This window comes from Zonotrichia albicollis, chromosome 22 (genome assembly GCF_047830755.1).
Source record: "Zonotrichia albicollis isolate bZonAlb1 chromosome 22, bZonAlb1.hap1, whole genome shotgun sequence".
NCBI lineage: Eukaryota > Metazoa > Chordata > Aves > Passeriformes > Passerellidae > Zonotrichia > Zonotrichia albicollis.
In genome coordinates this window covers 3851417-3870927 of record NC_133840.1, presented here as the reverse complement: position 1 = coordinate 3870927, position 19511 = coordinate 3851417, and the positions used below count along the sequence as shown (strand labels likewise).

The window sequence follows — 19511 nt, the reverse complement described above, 5'->3', positions numbered from 1 at the left end:
CTGGTCCCTTCTGGGGGTGCCCAGCCGGGTCCCCGTGTGGCACTGGGTGATGCTGCTGCCCTCCAAGCTCACTTCTCGCTGGCGGCGAGGTTCTGCTGCTCCTTCCCACGGGACTGGGGGGTCCAGAGGGGGATGCTCTCCCTCTGCCGGGGTGGGGCTGGCAGGGGTCCCCTCCCCGCGGCTCCTGCCGGAGCCACCTTGGCGGAGCCCACGGGGACGGCTCAGCGCTCGCCCCAGCCTTGCCCACGGGGCGGCGGAGCGGCCCCACCTCCGTAGCCGGGAGAGCATTTCCTGTAGGAGCGCAGGGCGGAGCGGCGGGGCCGGCTGGGGCTGGGGCTCTGGGGCTGGGGCAGCGGCCCCTGCAGCGCCCGCGGCCCCGGGGCCGAGCGGAGCCGAGCCGAGAGCGGGGCCGGCCCTGCGCTCGCAGCGCTGCCGAGCCCGGAGCCGCCGCCGGGAGCGCCCGGGCCGGCGGGGGCTGGACGGGGAGGCCGGAGCTGGGTCAGGCTGGAGCAGCACCGGGGATCCCATAATGGCTCCTTTCATCCCGCGCTGGTGGCCGGCGTCCAGGGCTGAGTCAGGCTGGGACAGCCCGGCCGCCTGAGCGCCTTGCCCGGAGCCTTGTGGGGTGCCCTGTGCGCCCCGCTGTCCGGCCGGCCATGGAGGAGGAAGAGGAGGCCATAGGGTACCTGGATAAAGTGCTGGAGGATGAAGATGACTCTGAGCCAGGAACCCCCACCAGCCCCGTGTCTCCGTTTTCGGCCGGCGACAAGGTGGGCAGCGGGGGGACCCTGCCCGTGCTGGGCAGTGGGTGTGGGGACGAGGGGCATCTGGCTGGTGCTGGTGATGCCCGGGTGTTGGAACAGTCCTGGGGCGATGCGGTGGGAGCTGGCGGGGGGCAGAGCTGGCAGCGGCGGGAGCATCACTGCGGCCCCACCGCAGCCCCAGGGCTGCCTGTGCCAGGGCACGGGGCACGGCTGTGCCAGGCTCCAGGTGTGGGGGGCTCAGCGTGGGGTTGAGCACCCAGCTGTGCTTCCAGGGGGAGCAGAGCCACACGTGCTGCGGGGTGGGAGCTGAGGGGCTCAGCAGAGCGGCACCGGATGCTCAGGAAGGGGCTGGTTTTACACTCTGACCGCTGCTCGGCTATTGGCCGATTCCCACACTCGGCCACCAGAAACCCCTAAACAGCCCCAAAACAGAGCTGAGGGGCGACCCCTGTGCTGGCAGGTGCAGCTCAGCATCCCTCTCATGCCCACCCTCATGCCAGGGTGCCTGGGTGCTGGAAGAGGGCCCTGGCCCTGCTCTTCCTGGGGTCTCCTGCATGGGGCAACCACAAGGCCCTGGCTTGTGTCACTGCTCTGGGTCACGGGGGTTGTCATTGTCCCCGTGGGGTGCGTGGGCCCCGAGCGTGGGAGGGCCCCTTATCTGCTGAGCTCCTGCGCAGGGCCCAGGCTGGGGAAGCAGGAAGAGCCCGTGACTAATCTGTGGCAAAGAGCCCACGAGCTCCTGGTGAATAAAAGTGGCCCCCCCGCTCACCCTCCTGCTGCTCTGTCACCGTGGCCCAGCCTGAATGGCCCAGCCTGGCAGGGGGGACACTCTGTTGTCACAGCAGCCCCCAGGGCTGGCTGATGGGCACTGGAATGGGGCAGAGAGATGCTGATCCTGATCCATGCCCACCTTGGGGCTGTGCACAAGAGCCAGGGCTGGCATGGGCAGAGGTGAGACACGACCAATGTGCCCCCCAAACCATCCTGAATGGCCCAGAGTGACGCCCCCATGGCTCTGCTTGGCCCCTGTCTGGGAGGCAAAGCCTGGTCTCAAGTGTGATTTATAAGAGGAGATGCCAAGGTGTGACCAAGGATGGTCCAGGGGCTGGGGTGTCCATGCCTGGGCACTGGCAGAGCCTCGCTGAGGGTCCCAGAGCCCCCCCAGCCCTGCCATGAGGGTCACACCACAGGAACATCAGTGCTGCAGCAGACCTGGGTGCTGGGCCATGCCCCGGTGCCACTGGGCAGTGCCTGCTGGGGTGGCACTTCCCAAGGGAAACCTCAGCCGAGGGAAAGGGTGGTGCCCCGTCACGTGGGAGCCCATCCAGCGCCAAGCATGATTTCACTGGGCGTCTCTGGACTCTGCCCTGGGAGAGTCCTGCCATGCTGTGCGCCATCCTGGAGCGCTGCCAGTGGCACCGGGCCCGTGGCCAGCCCGGAGCAGGGAGGGGACAGCAGCCAGCACAGCTCGTGGCTTTCCCAGCTGGCTCCAGACGGGCTCTGCTGCCCACCGGGCACAGCCCAGGCCTTGCCACGGAGCTCCCCCGGCACTGGCAGGGATTTGTGCCCAACCTGGTGGGATGAGGGGTCTCCTCCTGTGCCACTTGCTGGCTCAGCCAGGCTCCTTGCTGTGTTCTGCAGGGCGAGCGGGATGCTGGCAAAGGCCTGGAGATGCGGAAGTTGGTGCTGTCCGGTTTCCTGGCCAGCGAGGAGATCTACATCAACCAGCTGGAGGCCCTCTTGTTGGTGAGCACAGCCCCTCCAGGGATGGATGGATGGAGTCATTTTTTCCTGGGTGCCTTCCCCTAGCCACATCAGCCTGAGTGGGAGCAAAGCTCCAGGAGCCACACCAGGGCCAGCTTTGCTCTGTCTACCCCCATCTCACCTCCCCTGCTCCCCATGTCCCTTTTGGGGACATATTTGTCACCCTGTTTCCTTCTGTGGCCTTGCTGACCTTCATGGCGAGACGCTGTTGCACAACACGGGGTCACTGCCGCTGCGGGGAAGCCCGAGGATGCACCAGCCTGGAGTGCCCCATGTCCAGCTGCCAGCCTTGGTCCATCTATCCTGGGCAGCCCTCGCTGCCAGCTCAGATCCTCCTCACCCCCAGTGTTCTCCTCTTAGCCCTCATCTCAGGCTCTCCCTCCTTTGGCAGCCCATGAAGCCACTGAAGGCCACGGCCACCACGTCGCAGCCTGTCCTCACCCTCCAGCAGATCGAGACCATTTTCTACAAGATCCAGGATATCTATGAGATCCACAAGGAGTTCTACGACAGCCTGTGCCCGAAGGTGCAGCAGTGGGACAGCAATGTCACCATGGGCCACCTCTTCCAGAAGCTGGTACGCACCTTCCCTGGGTCTTGCTCCACTTGGAAGAGGAGCAGGGCTGGAGTTGTGATGCCCACAGGGGCTGTGCCCATGGATGCTGTGACCGTGCTGGGGAGAGGAGAAGGAGAGGCCAGGTTGAAGGGCTGTAGCTTCAGCTTCTGCTGTCCAGGCACTTGTTATCTCTCTGCTGGATTTTGGAGGTTTTTGGAGGCACAGGCTGGGCAGGAGCTCCACCATCCTGCCCTGAGCAGGAGCCAAGCTGGCTGAGTGTCCTGCCAGGAGGGGACAGCTCTGAGCAGTGTCACCTCAAGGGCTGCCTTGGGTGCTGTGGGGGGCTTCAGCACCCTGCTGGTGCCTGGCTAACCCCCACTCCCCACAGGCCAGCCAGCTGGGCGTCTACAAGGCCTTTGTGGATAACTACAAAATCGCTTTGGAGACGGCAGAGAAGTGCAGCCAGAGCAACTACCAGTTCCAGAAGATCTCAGAGGTAAGCTGGGATGGGGCTGTGCCAGTGGGACAGGGCTGTGTCCGTGCACAGGGCAGAGAACACTGTCCTTGTGGCTGAGCTGACTGTGTTTGCCCCGTGGAGATGCTCTCCCTGCCCTGGGGACTTGCAGGGACTGTCCCCAAGGGCTGGGCCACTGGGGCTCTGCTGGAGGGCCGTGCTCTTTTGGGCATTGCAGGAGGTTGTCCCCACCTTGTGCAGGCTCAGGTTGGGCTCAGCCTGTGCTGTCATCAGTGCTGAGCACCTGTGGCTCATTCCTGCTGCCTGGAGCTCCGTGCCTGGATCCTCTTTAGAAATTGGGACCTCCATGGCTACAACCTGGGCTCCCTGCTCCTGTTCATCTCCGTGGCATCACCACCATGTCCCAGCCACTGGGCACAGCCTAAGCTGCTCCCAGCCAGGCAGGAACCCACCCTCCTTCACCCAGCACCCGTGTGTGCCCTCCAGCACGGCCGGGCTGGGGCCAGGGGGTGCGGGAGCGGTTGGGGGGTCCCCATGACCTTGAGCCACGACCTTCCCCCCACCCCAGCTCCCACGGGCTGTGCTGATGGGGCTTTCCCTCCCTAGGAGCTGAAGGTGAAGGGCCCCAAGGACTCCAAGGAGAGCCACACGTCCGTCACCATGGAGGGTACGGGGGACGCGGGGAAAGGGATTCGGGGAGGGGTTCGCATCCTTTTGTGTGCGGGGCTGAATTACCGAGCCCTTTGTGTGCCTGGAGCCGGCAGGGAGGGGAAGGGGAAGGGGGGGTCACAGGCGGCTCTTTGGGATGCGGGGGGCGTGCGGCAGCCCCCAGCCCCTGCCCAGCGCTCCTCCCCGTGCGGAGCGGCCGGAGCGGTGCCGCAGCCGGGCTGAGCTGCTGCGATGGCTGCGCGGGGCCGGGGCTGCCATGGAAATCCTCCTCATTGTCCGGCTCTGCTGTAACTGCACCTACGGTGAGGCCAGGGGGGCGGCTCCGCTTTTGGGGGGCCGGCAGGGAGCGGTGCCGCCGGGGGGTGGAGGCTGCGGTCGTGCTCTGCAGGATGAAGTTGGGAGCGTCTTTGTTCCAGGCTCGGTTGAATCATCTTGGCTCCGGCACACGCAGCCACGCGCTCGCTGTCCCCGCCGGGCATGGATATGGATGGTGCCGCTGATGGGACACAGGGAGCTGCGGTGGGCAGGGGGTGCTGGGCTGGGGGAGCCGCCCCCCGTGCCGGGCTGTGCTGTGGGGATGGTGATGGGGAGGGGTCCCCGTTTGCCCCGGCATCGTGGGGATGGAATGTCCAGCTCTCCGTGGTTGGGAGGAGAGGCACCGCGCATCCCTGCCTCTGCTCCCTGTGGGTCCCAGGCTGGCAGGGCTGTGGGCACAGGGAGCTCCTTGCTCCTCTGCTGTGCTGGGACCACCCCTCCAGGGGCTCCCCGGAGCTTTGCATGTTCCTGTAGTGATGGCAGCAGGAGGGTCCATCCTTCCTCATGGTGGAAAAGGGGGGGACATCCTGCCTGTCACCTCTATCCCAGAGCAGGGTTCTGGCTGGCTGTCACAGGGAGCAGGGCTCTTGTTTTACCCTCTGGCATGGAGCTGCGGGGTGCAGCCTCTGGATGTCTGCCCGTGGAGGATACAGGGCTTAGGGATGTCCCGGCAGGGGCCTGGGGGATTTGGGTGTCACTGCAGGCACTGTGCTTGCTGTGGCAAAGGCTGCCTTGGGGATAGCCAGGGGTTCAGCCTGGCATTGTCACCTCCTGAACAGAGACCCCCTGCCCACCCTGTCTCAGGGCTGGGGGCCATGAGCCAGCCCCCTCTGGGATCACAGGGATGGGAGCCCCCCATGAGTCAGCCCAGGCTGAGGAGGTGGCAGCTTTCCCTCCTCTGCCATGGCCCAAATCTGTCTGCTCTCAGCCCTGGCAGTTTGGGGAAGTGCTCCAAAGTGAAGGGAAACCAGCAGCCTGGGGAGACGTCAATGTGGCCAGGCACAGGGAGCAGCACTGTGAGGGGGCTCTGTGCCTTTGCCTGCCCAGAGAGGTGGGCAGGAGGAGAAGGGTCTGCCTGCTTCCACTGAAATGTGCCCCTGAGGAGCCTCTGGGGCTGTTTCCTGCTGGGAGGGCGTGTGGCAGGAGAAAGGGGGTGTCTGTACCCCCTGTGTGTGTTGTGTGGTTGTGTGTGAGGCAGCTCTGCCCTGGATGGAGCCCCACAGGCAGTCAGGGGGGCTGCAGGCAGGGACATGGGGCAGGGCTGTGGGGCTGAAGCCTCGGTGTTCTCTGTAGTTGGGGATTTTGCTGCTGCTGGAGCAGCCTGGGCCCCCTTTGCACCCAGGGCTGCCTGGGGTGGTGCAGAGGGGTGGGTACAGGGTGTCCCATGGCGTGGCAGAGCTTGGTGAGAGACGGGACCCAGCGCTGAGCAAAAAGGGAAACTGAAAAAGCTGCTGAGGGTGAGGAACAGCTCTTCCGCTCCTCAGCCACAGCACAGCAAGTGTGGGTGCAGCCCTCCGGGGAGGCCCTGCCCTCAGAGGGCTGTGCCAGCCCTGTGCTGCCACAGGTGGGATGGGACATCCTGAACCCACTGCCCAGGACCGCACACCAGCCTGGCTGTGGCTCCTGATGTCCCCAGCACTGCAGGACACGGGGCTGTGGCAGTGCCAGGACATGGCACTGTGGCAGTGCTGGCTCCCCCCTGCTCCTGCCACTACCGCCATTGTTCAGGACAGAGATCAGATGCTTGCCCTGGGCACCTGGGCTCCCCTCCTTGCCCCTGTGCTCTCTGTGACAGTTGGGAGAGGGGCCAGGGCTCCTCTGTGTGTCACAGGTGGCTGCTGACACTTTGTCTCTCCCCTCAGCGCTGCTGTACAAACCCATCGACCGGGTGACTCGGAGCACCCTCGTCCTGCACGTGAGTGTGACACCAGAGCCACCACGGGGATGGTGGTGGCCTCTGTCTTTGCTGCTCCTGGGGAGTGCTGATGAGGGCACTCCAGGCTGGGTGATTTCGAGCTGCTCACCTGTGCCTGTCTCCTTCCAGGACCTCCTCAAGCACACCCCAGCTGACCACCCTGACTACCCGCTGCTGCAGGACGCCCTCCGCATCTCCCAGAACTTCCTCTCCAGCATCAATGAGGACATCGACCCCCGGAGGACAGCGGTCACCACCCCCAAGGGCGAGGTGAGCCTGTGGGGTGGGCAGTGCCCGGGCACAGGGTGAGGGCTGAGCCCTCTGCCAGCCCCCTGCCCCGAAGAGCTCCTTAGTACCTGTGTAGGAGTTGGAGGGGCTCCTCCAGATACAGTTCCAGGTACAAGGTTAGGCCTCTACCTGGTCCTTGCTGCTTGCTGGACATAGAGGACATGGACCTTTCCATGCTCCTGGTGGCTGAGCCACAGAGAGGGACAGGACTGTTGGCCTTTCCCCATGGATTACTGCCCTTTGCTCCCTGCCTGCTCTCATGGCAGCCCCTCTGTCCCGCAGACCCGGCAGCTTGTCAAGGATGGCTTCCTGGTGGAGCTGTCAGAGGGCTCGAGGAAGCTGCGGCATGTCTTCCTCTTCACCGACGTGCTGCTCTGTGCCAAGCTGAAGAAGACAGCAGTGGGGTAAGGAGGGCGCTGGGTGCTCTGCCACAACTCCCTGTCCCTCAGTGGGGTGGGAGGTGTGCCAGGGAGGGGTCAGGCGTCAGTCAGCACCGTGCCCTGGCTGCAGGAAGCACCAGCAGTACGACTGCAAGTGGTACGTGCCCCTGGCCGACCTGGTGTTCCCCTCGCCGGAGGAGTCGGAGCACTGCCCGCAGGTGCACGTCATCCCCGACCACGAGCTGGAGGACATGAAGATGAAGATCTCAGCCATCAAGAGCGAGGTGCAGAAGGAGGTGAGAGGAGGGTGTGTGTGACGGTGTTCACAGGGGTCCGAGGGTGAGGGAAGAGACGAGGATCTGACTCCATGTTACAGAAGGCTGGTTTATTATTTTATGATATATATTATATTAAAACTGCACTAAAAGAATAGAAGAAAGGATTTCATCAGAAGGCTAGCTAAGAATAGGAAAAGAAGGAATGATAACAAAAGCTTGTGGCTCGGGTTCTCTGTCTGAGCCAGCTGACTGTGATTGCCCATTAATTAGAAACAACCAACATGAGCCAATCACAGATGTACCTGTTGCATTCCACAGCAGCAGATAACCATTGTTTACATTTTGTTCCTGAGGCCTCTCAGCTTCTCAGGAGGAAAAATTCTCGGGAAAGGATTTTTCATAAAAGATGTCTGTGACAGGTGTGGGACTTGTTCTTGGGGTGGGTGCCTTGTTCTGGATCAGGGATGGGTCCTGGGGGACAGGGGCACCTCTGGAAGGTCCCCTCTGCTCCCCGTCTGCAGAAAGCCAACAAGGGGCAGAGCCGCGCCATCGAGCGCCTCAAGAAGAAGATGTTTGAGAACGAATTCTGGCTGCTGCTCAACTCCCCTGCCATTCCCTTCCGCATCCACAACCGCAACGGGAAGGTGAGGAGGGCGGGCTGGGGCTGGGGCTGGGGCTGGGCTCAGCCCTGCCTGCACACAGCCTGCCACATCTCTCTTACAGAGCTACCTCTTCCTGCTCTCCTCCGACTACGAGCGGTCTGAGTGGAGGGAGGCCATCCAGAGACTGCAGAAAAAGGGTGAGTTTGGGGCTGCTGACACCCTCCTGAGGCTCCTGGTCACCCCAGAAACCCTATAGGATCCCAGCCTGGTGCTCTGCAGTCTCTGCAGCACTGGCTGTGTCCCTCTGAAGTTTCTGTCCTCTCCCAGACCTCCAGGCCTTTGTCCTGAGCTCAGTGGAGCTGCAGGTGCTCACGGGATCCTGCTTCAAGCTACGCACCGTCCACAACATTCCAGTCACCAGCAACAAGGACGGTGAGTGGCCGCTGGGTCCTGCTGTGCTCGGGGTGGTGCTGGCAGCACTGCGGGGTCCCTGGGCTGGAGCAGGGACTCTGCTGTGCAGGGGACAGCTTCCCACCAGGTGGCACTGCTGGAGCAGCGTCGGGCTCCCAGGCTGAGCAATCCCGGCTGCAGCATGGGGCTGATTTCGGGCTCTCGCCATCCCACACCGTGGGCTGGGCAGGAGCCGTGTGCCCAGGGTGAGACCCAGACAGCCACACTGGGAACATCCCCAGGGCTGTCCAGCAGCAGGAGAGCTTGGGATGTGTGTCAGTGGGGGATACAGGACTTAGGGATGTCCCTGCAGGGGCTTGTGGGGGTTGGGTGTCGCTGCAGGCACTGATTGCTGTGGCAAAGGCTGCCTTGGGGATGACCAGCCTCAGGCCCTGACAAAACTTCTGTTCTGCTCTCCTGCCACAGATGACGAGTCCCCAGGGCTTTATGGGTTCCTGCATGTCATCGTCCACTCTGCCAAGGGCTTCAAGCAGTCAGCCAGTAAGTGTGGTGCCCACCCAGCTTGGAGGGGCTCAGAAGAGTTGGGATCCAGCACGTGGCCCTGCTCTGCCCACCGTGGTGCCCTGGGAGATGGAGAGGGTGTTCTAGGGTGCTGAGCCATGTCTGCTCCCCCAGATCTCTACTGCACACTGGAGGTGGACTCCTTTGGCTACTTTGTCAGCAAAGCCAAGACCAGGGTGTTCCGGGACACCACGGAGCCGCAGTGGAACGAGGTGAGGGAGGGTGGCCTGCAGGGAGGGGCTGTGCTCCCCATTTCCCCAGTTCTGGAGCTGCTCTGGGGTGCTGGGGTTGAGCCACCCTCCCTCCACACCCCAGGAGTTTGAGATTGAGCTGGAGGGCTCCCAGTCCCTGCGCATCCTCTGCTACGAGAAGTGCTACGACAAGACCAAACTCAACAAGGACAACAACGAAATTGTGGACAAGATCATGGGCAAGGGGCAGATCCAGGTATGCTCTGGGGCTTTTGGGCATCCTCTCACCCAAAGAGGGACTCCTTTAGGGCCTGGCACCTGGGCTGGGAGGGTTGTCCTGGGGTGATGCCTTGGCGTGGGCAGCTCTGCTTTTGGGAGCGGGGTACAGCAATTGTGGGGTTGAAGGCAGTGAGGTGGGTGGGCATCAGGCATAGGGGTGATGGTCCTGGGGCACAGTGGCTGCAGGAGAAGGTGGGAAAAAGTGAGAGGGGCCTTTGTGCAGCTGGCAGAGGTGCATCCAGCCCCAGCTGGGCTGGAATTGTTTCTGTTCTGCTGCTCTCTGTGCTGTGGCCCCGGGGGGCTGCAGGGAGGGGTTGGCAGCTGCCCTGGGGAGGGCTCTGCATGTGCAGCCCCCCGTCCCTCCTGTGTCCCCCTCTGCCGCCATCTGCCTTCCCTATGCCTCCATCAGCTGCTGTTATGGCAACGGGGGTTTCCAGGGCAATGGCTGAGCTCCTCTGATTGGTGGTTGCCAGGCAGGCAGGATGGAGGCCTGGGCTGCCCTGAGATGCTCCCAGGTGAGCAGGACCAGGAGCATGGAGTGGAAGGCAGGCAGACCCCCAGCCCTCCCATTCCTCCTGCAGCCACCTTGGCCAGGCTGCAGGGAAGCTCAGGGCAGGGGAGCACAGTTGGGGCTGGGGGTGTCTCTGTGTGTTCCTGGCTGTGCTGGGGACAGGATCACGCCTGGGACACTTCAAAGGGCCCCTCAGGGCTGCCTGCTCCGTGGGAAAGCAGCTGAGGGCAGGTCCCAGGGGAGCAGAGAGCAGCAGGGAGATGCTGCAGGGAATGGAGATGCTGTGGGGAAACAGCACTGGAGGGGGCACAATGTGGGAAGAGGAGGCTCAGCCCCACCAGTGGCTTGTCCATACCTGAGATCAGCCCTCTGTTGCCCTCTCCCCCAGGCAGCAGCGCTGTGGGGGTGGCACTGGGCCAAGGGGGACGGCCAGGGCAGGGAAGGGGCTCGGTGTCCCGCGGGGATCAGTCCAGCTGCGCTCTCGGAAATAGCCTGGATCAACAAACATGAGTCATGCTGGGAGATGCGGGGGTCGGGACAGGGACAGCACAGCCCGTACCCGCTGTGCAAGAGCGCTGGGGGAAGAGCAGGAAAGAGAGAAGGCCCTGGGGCTGCTTATCCCAAGCAGGATCTGGATGGGTGGATGGAAGAGCGACAGGGTTGGGGCTGTCCTGGTGTCACCCGAGCCACGGGGGTGGGCTTGGTGGCAGGGCAGGACAGCTGTGAGTGGGATGGGCAGTGCTGCTGCTGGGGCTCTGGGCTGTAGTCAAGCCCCAGGGCTGCCCCCCTGCCTTGTCCCTGAGGCATTCAGGCAGAGATGCTGCCCTGGATGTTCCTCACCCTGGCTGGTCCCTGGGCTCATCATGGGCTGCTGCTGGTTCCACATAGCAGCGCTGTCTGCTCAGTGGGAAGCTGTGACTCCTGGCTGGCACTAACCCTGTTTTGTTGTTATTAACCCCATTTTCCAAAGCTGGAATATGCTGTGGTCGGGATGGGGCTGCCCTGTTTGGCTCGTGTGCCCATGAGGGTCCTGTGTCCCCTGCAGCCCTGCTCTGAGCCGTCCCAGTTGCTCCCAGCAGCTGGGCTGTGTGTGCTGGGTGCTGGCAGGGGTGTGTGCTGCTGTGCCAGGATGGCAGGCGGGTGTTGTGGTGGGCAAAGCAGGCTGTGAGTGCTCGTGCCCACATTGCAGGGGACAGAGGCTGGATGTGCCCCCCATGCCCTGGAGGAGAAGGCAGTGGGTGCATAAGGGGGGCTCAGGACCCCCTTCCTCAGCCCATTTGATGCACGGAGAGATTTGGCTGCTGGAGCAGAGCCTGTGTTGTCATGGGCACGGTGCCTGCTGTGCCCTCAGGGAATAGCTGCCTGTCTGTCTGTCTGTCTGTCCTCTTCCCTGGGCTGGCGGAGTCTCTGGCAGGGGAGATTTGTGATGCTGAGGCACCCCTGACCTGCAGGGACTCATAGTGACCTGAAGGGACCCCAGGGGCTGCTGAGGGATGGACTGGAGGACACTCAAATCCCCCCAAGCTGCACCTCAGCCTGTCCCTCAGCAGACAGGGACCCTCCAGGGCTTCCCTGCCCTGCTGGCAGTGGGGCTGACAAGGGCCAGGGTACACAGAGGGAGGACATGGGGGTACCCAGGCATGACAACAGACCCCAAAAGCCTCAGCAAGGGCAGCAGAGCCAGCCTGGCTCCTGCGGGGAGCCGGGAATGCTGCAGCCGCCAGCGGCCGTGCCTCGGGGGCCGCGGCTGCCGCTGGGGCTGCGGGGCGGAGAACGAGAGAGGGAGAACGGCAGGGGGATAACGGGAAGGGACAAAAACAGCGGATACCGGCGGCGGGGAGCCCGGGCGGCAAAGGGAGAACGGCAAGGGGATAACGGGAAGGGATAACAACAGCGGATAACGGCAGAGGGATAAAAACAGCGGATAACGGCAGGGGGATAACAGCAGCGGATAACAGCGGATCCCGGCGGCGGTGCCCGGGCAGCCCCCCCAGCGCTCCCGAGCGGCAGGGCGAGGGTTAAACGCGTGGGGGCCGCCGGGGGGGGGGCTGCCTTTGAGTCACTTCCTCGCAAGGGGAGGGAGAGAGAGAGAGGGAGGGAGGTTTTGGGGCTGCCTCGCCAGCCCGGCGCGCAGCCTGAGGATGAGCCCCGGCCGCTCGCCGCCCCAGCCGGGCTCCCCTGGCCCGGCCCCGCTGACCGCTCGGATGCCGATGCTGCGCTGAGCCAGCCGCGGGCACCCTCGTGTCGCCTGCCCGGAGCCGAAGCGATGACGGAGGTGTTGGTGCAGCCCGAGGGAAGCCCCGGTATCAGCCCCGGTACCGGTACCGGGGGCGAACGCGGCGTGGAGGAGCCCGAGGGGAAGCGAACCCCGAACACGGGCGCCCGGCTCTGGGGCAGGGTGCGCAGCAAGCTGCTCCGGCAGAAGGTGCTCCGGGTGCGGGGGGCAGTGCTGGGCGCTGGGGTGGCTCTGCCGGGCTCTGCTCTGTGCTGGGGGCGCTGATATGGGGGGCTGTGTTGTTTGTGTGCAGAGTGAGCGCTGCGGGGTCTGTGCGCGGAGCAGGGAGATGTTTGGGTGCTTTGGGAGCTCTCGGATGCACTTGGCAGCCTGTGAGGTGTTTGTTTTGCTCTTCCCTCTCCCTATGTGTGCTGGCGGGCTCCCACAGGCTGAGCTGCTTGCACCGGGGGTTCTGCAGAGCCCCAGGGAGCCCATGCTCGGCCCTGGAGCTTTTCCAGGGGGCAGCGATGCTCCTGGGTGGGCTGGGGACACTGCCTGCGTCCCCTTCTTGCAACCCGGGTCCATCCAGGCTTTCCCAGCTGTGTCGCAGCCACATCCGCCAGAAACACAGAGTGCGGGGATGTGCGACAGAGGAGGGGTACAGCGCCCTTGCAGGCTGTCCCAAAAGCCCCACGGGGCACTCTGGGGGTTTCCCTCGGCGCAGTCCCCCTGCCCAGCCTGGTTTGGCTGTGTGTGTGTGTGTGTGACGCAGCTGCATTAACCTCGATTCAGTGCCGAGCCCAGGGGATTAAGGGGCAGCAGGGCTCTCTGGGGAGGCTGCCCGGCGGCTGCTGCTGGCTCACAGCATGGAGGGGTTTCATTTCCCGTGCTGGCTCTGGCTTCCCTGGGGCTGCAGGGCTGGATGTGGCCCCGGGGTCCTGCTGGGTTGTGGGTGCTGCTGCTGCTCCTCGGGTCACTATCAGTCAGGGCTGTGGATTGCTGATTTTTTGGCTGTGCTTGGCCACTAATTCACAGTAGGGGCTGTGAATTACTGATTTTTTGGCTGTGCTTGGCCACGGGCAGCGTTTGCTGGTGTGGGGGGCTGCTCTGTCCCACGGTGCTGGGGGCTCAGGGACTGTCTGTAGGTCTGCTGAGGGATCTGCTTGCCAGGACAGCCATGGAAAGCCAGGCTGGTGAAGCTGTGGGTGCCACGCTGATGGGAAGCAGCGCTGGCTGCAGCGGCTCCTCTGAGATCCCACTTCCCAGGGCCCTGGCAGAGATGACCTCAAAGGCTGAGTCACAGGTTTGCTCCCAATTGCTTCACCCCAGGCTGAGATGGGGTGACCTCATGGGCCTGGGATGTGAGGAGGGGACATGCCCAGCCTGACAGTCCCTGCCCCACCACAGCATCCCTGGGGAACCACCCTGAGGATTTGGAGCCCTGCTCCTCACCTTGGAGCTCTGTGCACTGGGTCTGTCACAGTGCCACGACCTGGAGGTGTCTTGAGGACATTCCAGGATGTGGCCTCATCACCTCAAGTCTGGAGCTGTCCCATGGACAAGACAAGCAGAAGGAGGGGAGGGTCAGCACCAGCAGGACCTCTCCAGAACACAGAGAGTGCTGCAGGACTGCCTGGACTGCTCATTGTCTGTTCCTCCACAACTTGGGGCCTTGTCCTATAAACAAACAGCTTTGGATAATTTGGGAAGCCAGGATGATGGCAACAAACAGAGAGTGTTTCACTTTGCCATGGATGAGAGCAGCACCACAGTGGATGCTGACCTGGGCATGGATACCACCATGGCTGGGAGTCCCTGGGATGCAGGATGGAGCAGCCTGGAGATGTGCTGGTGACCTGGCTGAGGTGTTTCCCCAGGCACAGAGGGGTGTTTGAAGCCGTCTGATCTTCCACAGAGGAGCTGACATCTCATCCTGCCCACTGCTGGCTGTTCCCCAGGAGTTCCCCACTGACCTGGGATGTCCCTGATCCTGCTGGAGCAAGGCTGCTCCTTTCAGAGGACAAGGAGATGGTGCTGGGAGCTGGACAGAATGTTTGCCAGTGCTGTGTGGGCAGGAGCTGCCTCTGGCTCTGTGGGTGGATGCTCCTGTCCATCCTCCCACGCCTGGAGATGAAGGGTTGGACGTGGCTTTGCTTAAACTGGAGAGTGGCAGCATTGTGTGCTGCTGCTGCAGGAGGGTAATAGAGCACCAGGGCCAGGCCACTGCAGTGCACAGGGACCTGCCCTAGCTGCAGGGGGGCTCAGGCCCATGGTGCTAGCAGAATTGAACCAAATTTGGACCCTGCTGGCTGTTGTGGGTTGATTGTGCCCATGCAGGGGCTGCAGGGGAGTGATGTGCTCAGGGTAAGGTCTGCAGCACTGGCAGCAGCCAACCTGGCTTTAATAAAAGCTTTCTTCAGAGCTCTGCTAAAGCCCTTCCAGATGTGAGCTGCCAGGGCCATCGGGGCCAGAGGGACCTGAGGGCTGGGGAAGGGAAGGCAGGCATGGTGGCTGCAGATAAAATTGTGTTGCAGAGCAGGGAGGCTCCTGACCTGGCAGGGGGATGAAGGGGCTTCACTGCCATGAGTGGGGAAAGGGTGGAAGTGCCTGGGACATGGTGTTGGCTGTGGTGGCTCCATGGCAGTGCCGTGGGGGATACAGCCCTGCAGGGGAGCACAGAGGAGCTGGGGCAGCAGGGCTGGGCTTGGCTGTGCTCTGGCTGCAGTCTCGTGATCCCAGTGTCCAGACCTGCTGCAGGGTCCCATGGGAGCCCAGGGCAGCTGCAGCTTTCTCCTCCTCCTCCTGCTGCTCCCCAGCAGCCGCAGGGCTGGCACAGAGGGAGCAGCGTGGCTCTCTCTGGGCTCTTCCATGTGCTGGGCTGGAGCAGGAATGTCAGGAACCATTCCTGGGCCATGCTGGGGACAGCAGCATTTCTGCCTTGCTGGGGAATCACATTTTTCCCATGGCTAAGGAGCTATTTGGGCTCACAGGGCTGGGCATGTGGCAATACCACCATGCTGGGTCTGTGCCAAGAGCCAGGGCAGCTCGATCCTCTTTGGGACTGTGACGATTTGGTGTGCAAGAAGGGACATGAGGGACCCCACAGTGCCCCCCATCATGACATGCAGTGAGTTTATGGGCAGGGGAGCAGCAGCTCCGTGGCTGGAGCAGCAGCTCTGAACATCTTGACACTTGCCCAGAGCCTCTGCTGACCCAGCAGCTGCAGGGAGCTCCCGTGTCCTTGCAGGGTGACCCCACGTGCCTGGTGCCAGTGTGGCCTGGCAGCTGCGTGTCCCCAGCCCTGGGAGCCCCCCCCAGCTCCCAGATCCCATCCCCTTCCCCAAGGGGACATTAGGGCCAGGCTGCCCGCCCTGTGCATTACAAGGATCGATGAGGCTGGATCAATACTACCAGCTGGGGACCAAAGAGCCCCAAAAGGCAACTGCACCCAGCTCTGCACAGCCTTGGGGCCTGGAAGCCACCAGGGCACGTGCCAGGGCCTTGGGAATGCCAGCACCTCTCACTGCACCCGGGGCAGCGTCACCGAGTCCCCCGCTAGCCCCAAAGCCAGAAATAGCAGAGCCTGTCATTCCCAGGGGTTAAAAATAGCCTTGGCTATGGGGAGATGTTGTTTTTCTGCATGGAAAACGCTGCCCTAGTTCTGTTTCATCAATCTGCCGCCAGAAATAGTCCTAATTTCTTGGAAGTTTCTTGCTTCGTGGGTGTGGGTTATAGCACTGCCTTGCAGGGGCTCTGGGGAGAGGGCAGGACAGGGGGGCTGAGCCCACCTGGCTTCAGGGCACGGCCAGAGGGACCCCAGAGCCCAAAGGGATGGGAACCTCTCCATCCTCTGGTCTTGTTGCACAGGAAAAGCATGTCCTGTGCCCTACCCCATCTGCAGATCAGGGGCTTTGGGGCCACCAGGTTGGGATGGCAGCCGGGCTGTTACGAGGCTGTGTCCCCACAGAACTCACAGAGCTTCTCTCCCCACAGCTGGACCCACAGGCCGTGCAGACCAAGAACTGGCACATGGATGTGATTGAGATGAACGGAGTAAGTGGGGTGGGGGACCCACAGCCCCTCGCTGTGAATGCAGCCCCTTCTTGCCTTCAGGGCAGCCAGCACTCACCCCCTGTCTCCCACAGATCAAGGTGGAGTTCTCCATGAAGTTCACAAGCAGGGACATGAGCCTGAAGAGGACCCCGTCCAAAAAGCAGACTGGTGTCTTCGGGGTGAAAATCAGTGTTGTGACAAAGTAAATGATGCAGGGCTGTGGGGCTGATCTGCTCTGGGTGTGGGGCTGCCCTGCATCCCCTTGCTCCCACCAGCACCGGGGAGCTCGGCCTTTGCTCTCTGCTGGGGATTTTCCTGTTCCCTCTGCCATTCCCATCCTTCCCTCGTGCATGCAGGCCTGGGCGCTGGGTTGGCAGGCCTGGGCGCTGGGTTGGCAGGGCTGGGCAATGCTGGGCTGGCTGCCAGGGTTCCCCTGGGAGTCTCTGGTGACAGCTGTGCCTCCCGAGCCAGGCGCGAGCGCTCCAAGGTGCCTTACATCGTGCGCCAGTGCGTGGAGGAGGTGGAGAAGAGGGGCATTGAAGAGGTTGGCATCTACAGGATCTCTGGAGTGGCCACTGACATCCAGGCATTGAAAGCTGTCTTTGATGCGAGTGAGTGTCCTGGGGGAGCCCTCTGCAAGGCTGGGTTTGGTTATTGCGCTGCACTTGTGCCACATGTGCCACCCTGCACAGGAAGGGGCTGGGGGTGAGGAGGGACAAAAACACCCAGGGATCCCAGCCTGTTTGTGCCTCTGAGCTCCTGGCAGACACTGAGTCAGGGAAATGTTACAAATGGATTTGCACAAATCGTTGTGTGTCCTGTTGCCCAGCCAGCCGGGAACCACTGGGCTTTTCCCAGGCTCAGCCTGGCTGATGGGGCTGTGAACCCAGCAGTGCTGTCCCTGCCCTGCAGCTGGCAGCCTGTCTGGCTGGCTGCAGTGACACAGAGGGGATCAGGAGGGCAGGAGTCACATGTGGGTGCTCTCTGGACAGATAACAAGGACATCCTGGTGATGCTGAGTGACATGGACATCAATGCTATCGCTGGCACGCTGAAGCTGTACTTCCGAGAGCTGCCCGAGCCCCTCCTCACTGACAGGCTCTACCCTGCCTTCATGGAGGGCATCGGTAAGGGATGGGATGGGAAGGGGATGATGCACAAACTCTGTTTGGCATTGCTTGCTCTGGGATGGGGCACTCCCAAGGGTCGTTCCCACTTGGTCCTGGCTGTTTTTACTGGTTCCAGGCCAGCTCTGCTCCCCAGTGCTCACACAGTGGCTGCTGGGAGGTGTCTGGCTGTGGTGGGTCCTGCTGCTGCAGCAGACCCTGTCCTGAGCCCTCTCCCTCTGTGCCTCCAGCTCTCTCAGATCCTGCTGCCAAGGAGAACTGCATGATGCACCTTCTCCGCTCGCTGCCTGACCCCAACCTCATCACCTTCCTCTTCCTGCTGGAGCACTTGAAAAGGTAAAGGCTCAGGGGCTACCTGGGATGGGTGGGAGGTGCAGGATGGGTCTGTCCCACTGCTTTGCTGTGGGGATGGGACATGAACAGAGTCAGAGCTGCTGTTTGGTTCCTGTGGTGCCTGCACGGCTCCAGGCTGATCTGGAGGCTGTGCTGGTGCAGAGCAGGGCAGCAGCCAGGGCCAGCAACAGCAGCTTGGGTCAGGCATGGAGTGGTCCTTTCCCAGCCCTTCCAAGAGGGTACAGCTCCAGGTGTGCCCCACCTGCCCCATCTCTCTGGGCTCTGGCATATTCCCCAGGCTGCAGCTTGCTCAGACCCTTCTTTGATATCAGTGTTGGCTTTCCGCATCTCTCCTTGGGCCCTGTAGGATGCTGGGGGGGTCCTGGGGCTGTTCTGCCCCTCCAGAGCAGCCCTGGTGTCCCAGGACCACCAGCTGTGGTGCCAGCAGGGTCTGGGCTGTGCCTGGCCAGTGATCCAGGTCAGCTCTGCAGGGAGCACACGGCCTCTGCAAACAAGGAACACTTGGCTGCTGCAGCCGGCGTGCAGCTGCTTGGATGAGCTCTGCAGGGAGCAGCTGGCCTCAGCACAGGGCAGGAGTCAGTTGGGAGCTCTGCAGTGTCCCCCTTAGCAGGAAAACAGCTCTGTGTCCCTTCCCACCAGTCCAGCAGTAGTCCTTGCAAAACAAGATGCAGCAATCCCTGTCACCTGTCAGCAGCGGGTGGCCAAGAACCAAGGACACTCAGCTCTGTGGAAATGTCCCAGAACTGCAGGTGACACCTCATATCAGCTATCCCAGGGTGAGTGCAGCAGTTTGTGGTTTCACAGGCTTTTCTTGGCCCAGATGAGGTGCATCCAAACCTGGGGACACAGGGACTGGGGGTCCCTAGGGCCCCAAAACCCAGGGAAGGTACAGGGCTGTGGAAGGGCAGCAGAGCAGAACACAGAGCCTGGCCAGAGCTGGGGCTCATGGCTCATGTTACTTGCATCATTAAATTTTTTTTTCTGTTCCTCTGGTTTGGCTAAAACCAAACAGAAAAAGTGATTGATGCTGGGGGATGGAGAAGGAAAAATCCATTTCCATCCTGAGAACCGGGCACAGCCAGTTCCCACATCTGCTCCCCTGGCCGGGGCTCAAGCGAGCAGCCTGTGCCGGGGAGCACAGCTGCCTCCTAACATGGCAATGTTGTGGTCCTGCTTCCCTCCGTGCTGGCAGGGCTCCCACGGGGCTGTTGGGGCAGGGAGCCTCGAGGGGAGTGGGTGCAGGGGGCAGGGGCTGTGCAGGGCTCCCATGCCCTGCGGGCTCAGGAAGGGTGGAGGCCCCGCAGTGCAGGAGTCAGGGCTTGGTTGCTGCCACATCACGCCCAGGGCTCCCAGCCAGGCCCAGCAGCTCCAGCAGAGGCCGTGAAGGGGGCAGAGCTCCCTGCCCTGCACCTGGCTTTTCTGAGGGCTGCAGAGGGCAGTGGAAAGCTGGAGGTGCCCCACTGCTGCTGGGAGAAGGGAGAGCAGCCCTCGGCCTCCTCATCACCCCATGGATCCCCACTCCTGAGCATCGTTAGGGGCTGACACTGCCTCTCTCCTGTACCCCACAGGGTGGCTGAAAAGGAACCTATCAACAAAATGTCTCTCCACAATCTGGCCACGGTTTTTGGGCCAACACTTCTGAGACCCTCAGAGGGGGAAAGCAAGGCGCACCTCACCTTGGCCTCTGACATCTGGTCCCACGATGTGATGGCCCAGGTAAGAGCTGGGGACTGGAGGGGTTCACCTGCCTGTCTGGGTAGACTTGTTACTTTTTGCTGGATGGGACAAGCTGGGAGGTGGCAG

The 19511-nt window shown here is 62.6% G+C and overlaps 1 protein-coding gene across 5 annotated transcripts in view; it reads left to right on the top strand.

Annotated features, from left to right (window-relative positions):
• The window catches only part of ABR (ABR activator of RhoGEF and GTPase), a 38089-nt gene that overhangs the window by 16046 nt on the left and 2532 nt on the right, over positions 1-19511 (top strand). For 2 of the 5 annotated variants that reach the window (XM_074557151.1, XM_074557152.1), the window contains exons 3-22: positions 2406-2510; positions 2920-3105; positions 3473-3580; positions 4166-4226; positions 6406-6458; positions 6588-6728; positions 7029-7150; positions 7257-7422; positions 7926-8048; positions 8128-8203; positions 8334-8438; positions 8883-8957; positions 9093-9190; positions 9294-9425; positions 16168-16227; positions 16320-16429; positions 16699-16838; positions 17220-17354; positions 17585-17690; positions 19277-19424. In XM_074557151.1, the coding sequence (XP_074413252.1) occupies positions 2406-2510; positions 2920-3105; positions 3473-3580; positions 4166-4226; positions 6406-6458; positions 6588-6728; positions 7029-7150; positions 7257-7422; positions 7926-8048; positions 8128-8203; positions 8334-8438; positions 8883-8957; positions 9093-9190; positions 9294-9425; positions 16168-16227; positions 16320-16429; positions 16699-16838; positions 17220-17354; positions 17585-17690; positions 19277-19424 (2250 nt within the window). Of the gene's footprint in view, positions 1-298; positions 771-2405; positions 2511-2919; positions 3106-3472; positions 3581-4165; positions 4227-4399; positions 4531-6405; positions 6459-6587; positions 6729-7028; positions 7151-7256; positions 7423-7925; positions 8049-8127; positions 8204-8333; positions 8439-8882; positions 8958-9092; positions 9191-9293; positions 9426-11782; positions 12385-16167; positions 16228-16319; positions 16430-16698; positions 16839-17219; positions 17355-17584; positions 17691-19276; positions 19425-19511 lie in introns of those variants that run through there. The other 3 variants (XM_074557153.1, XM_074557154.1, XM_074557155.1) reach the window with 3 other exon arrangements.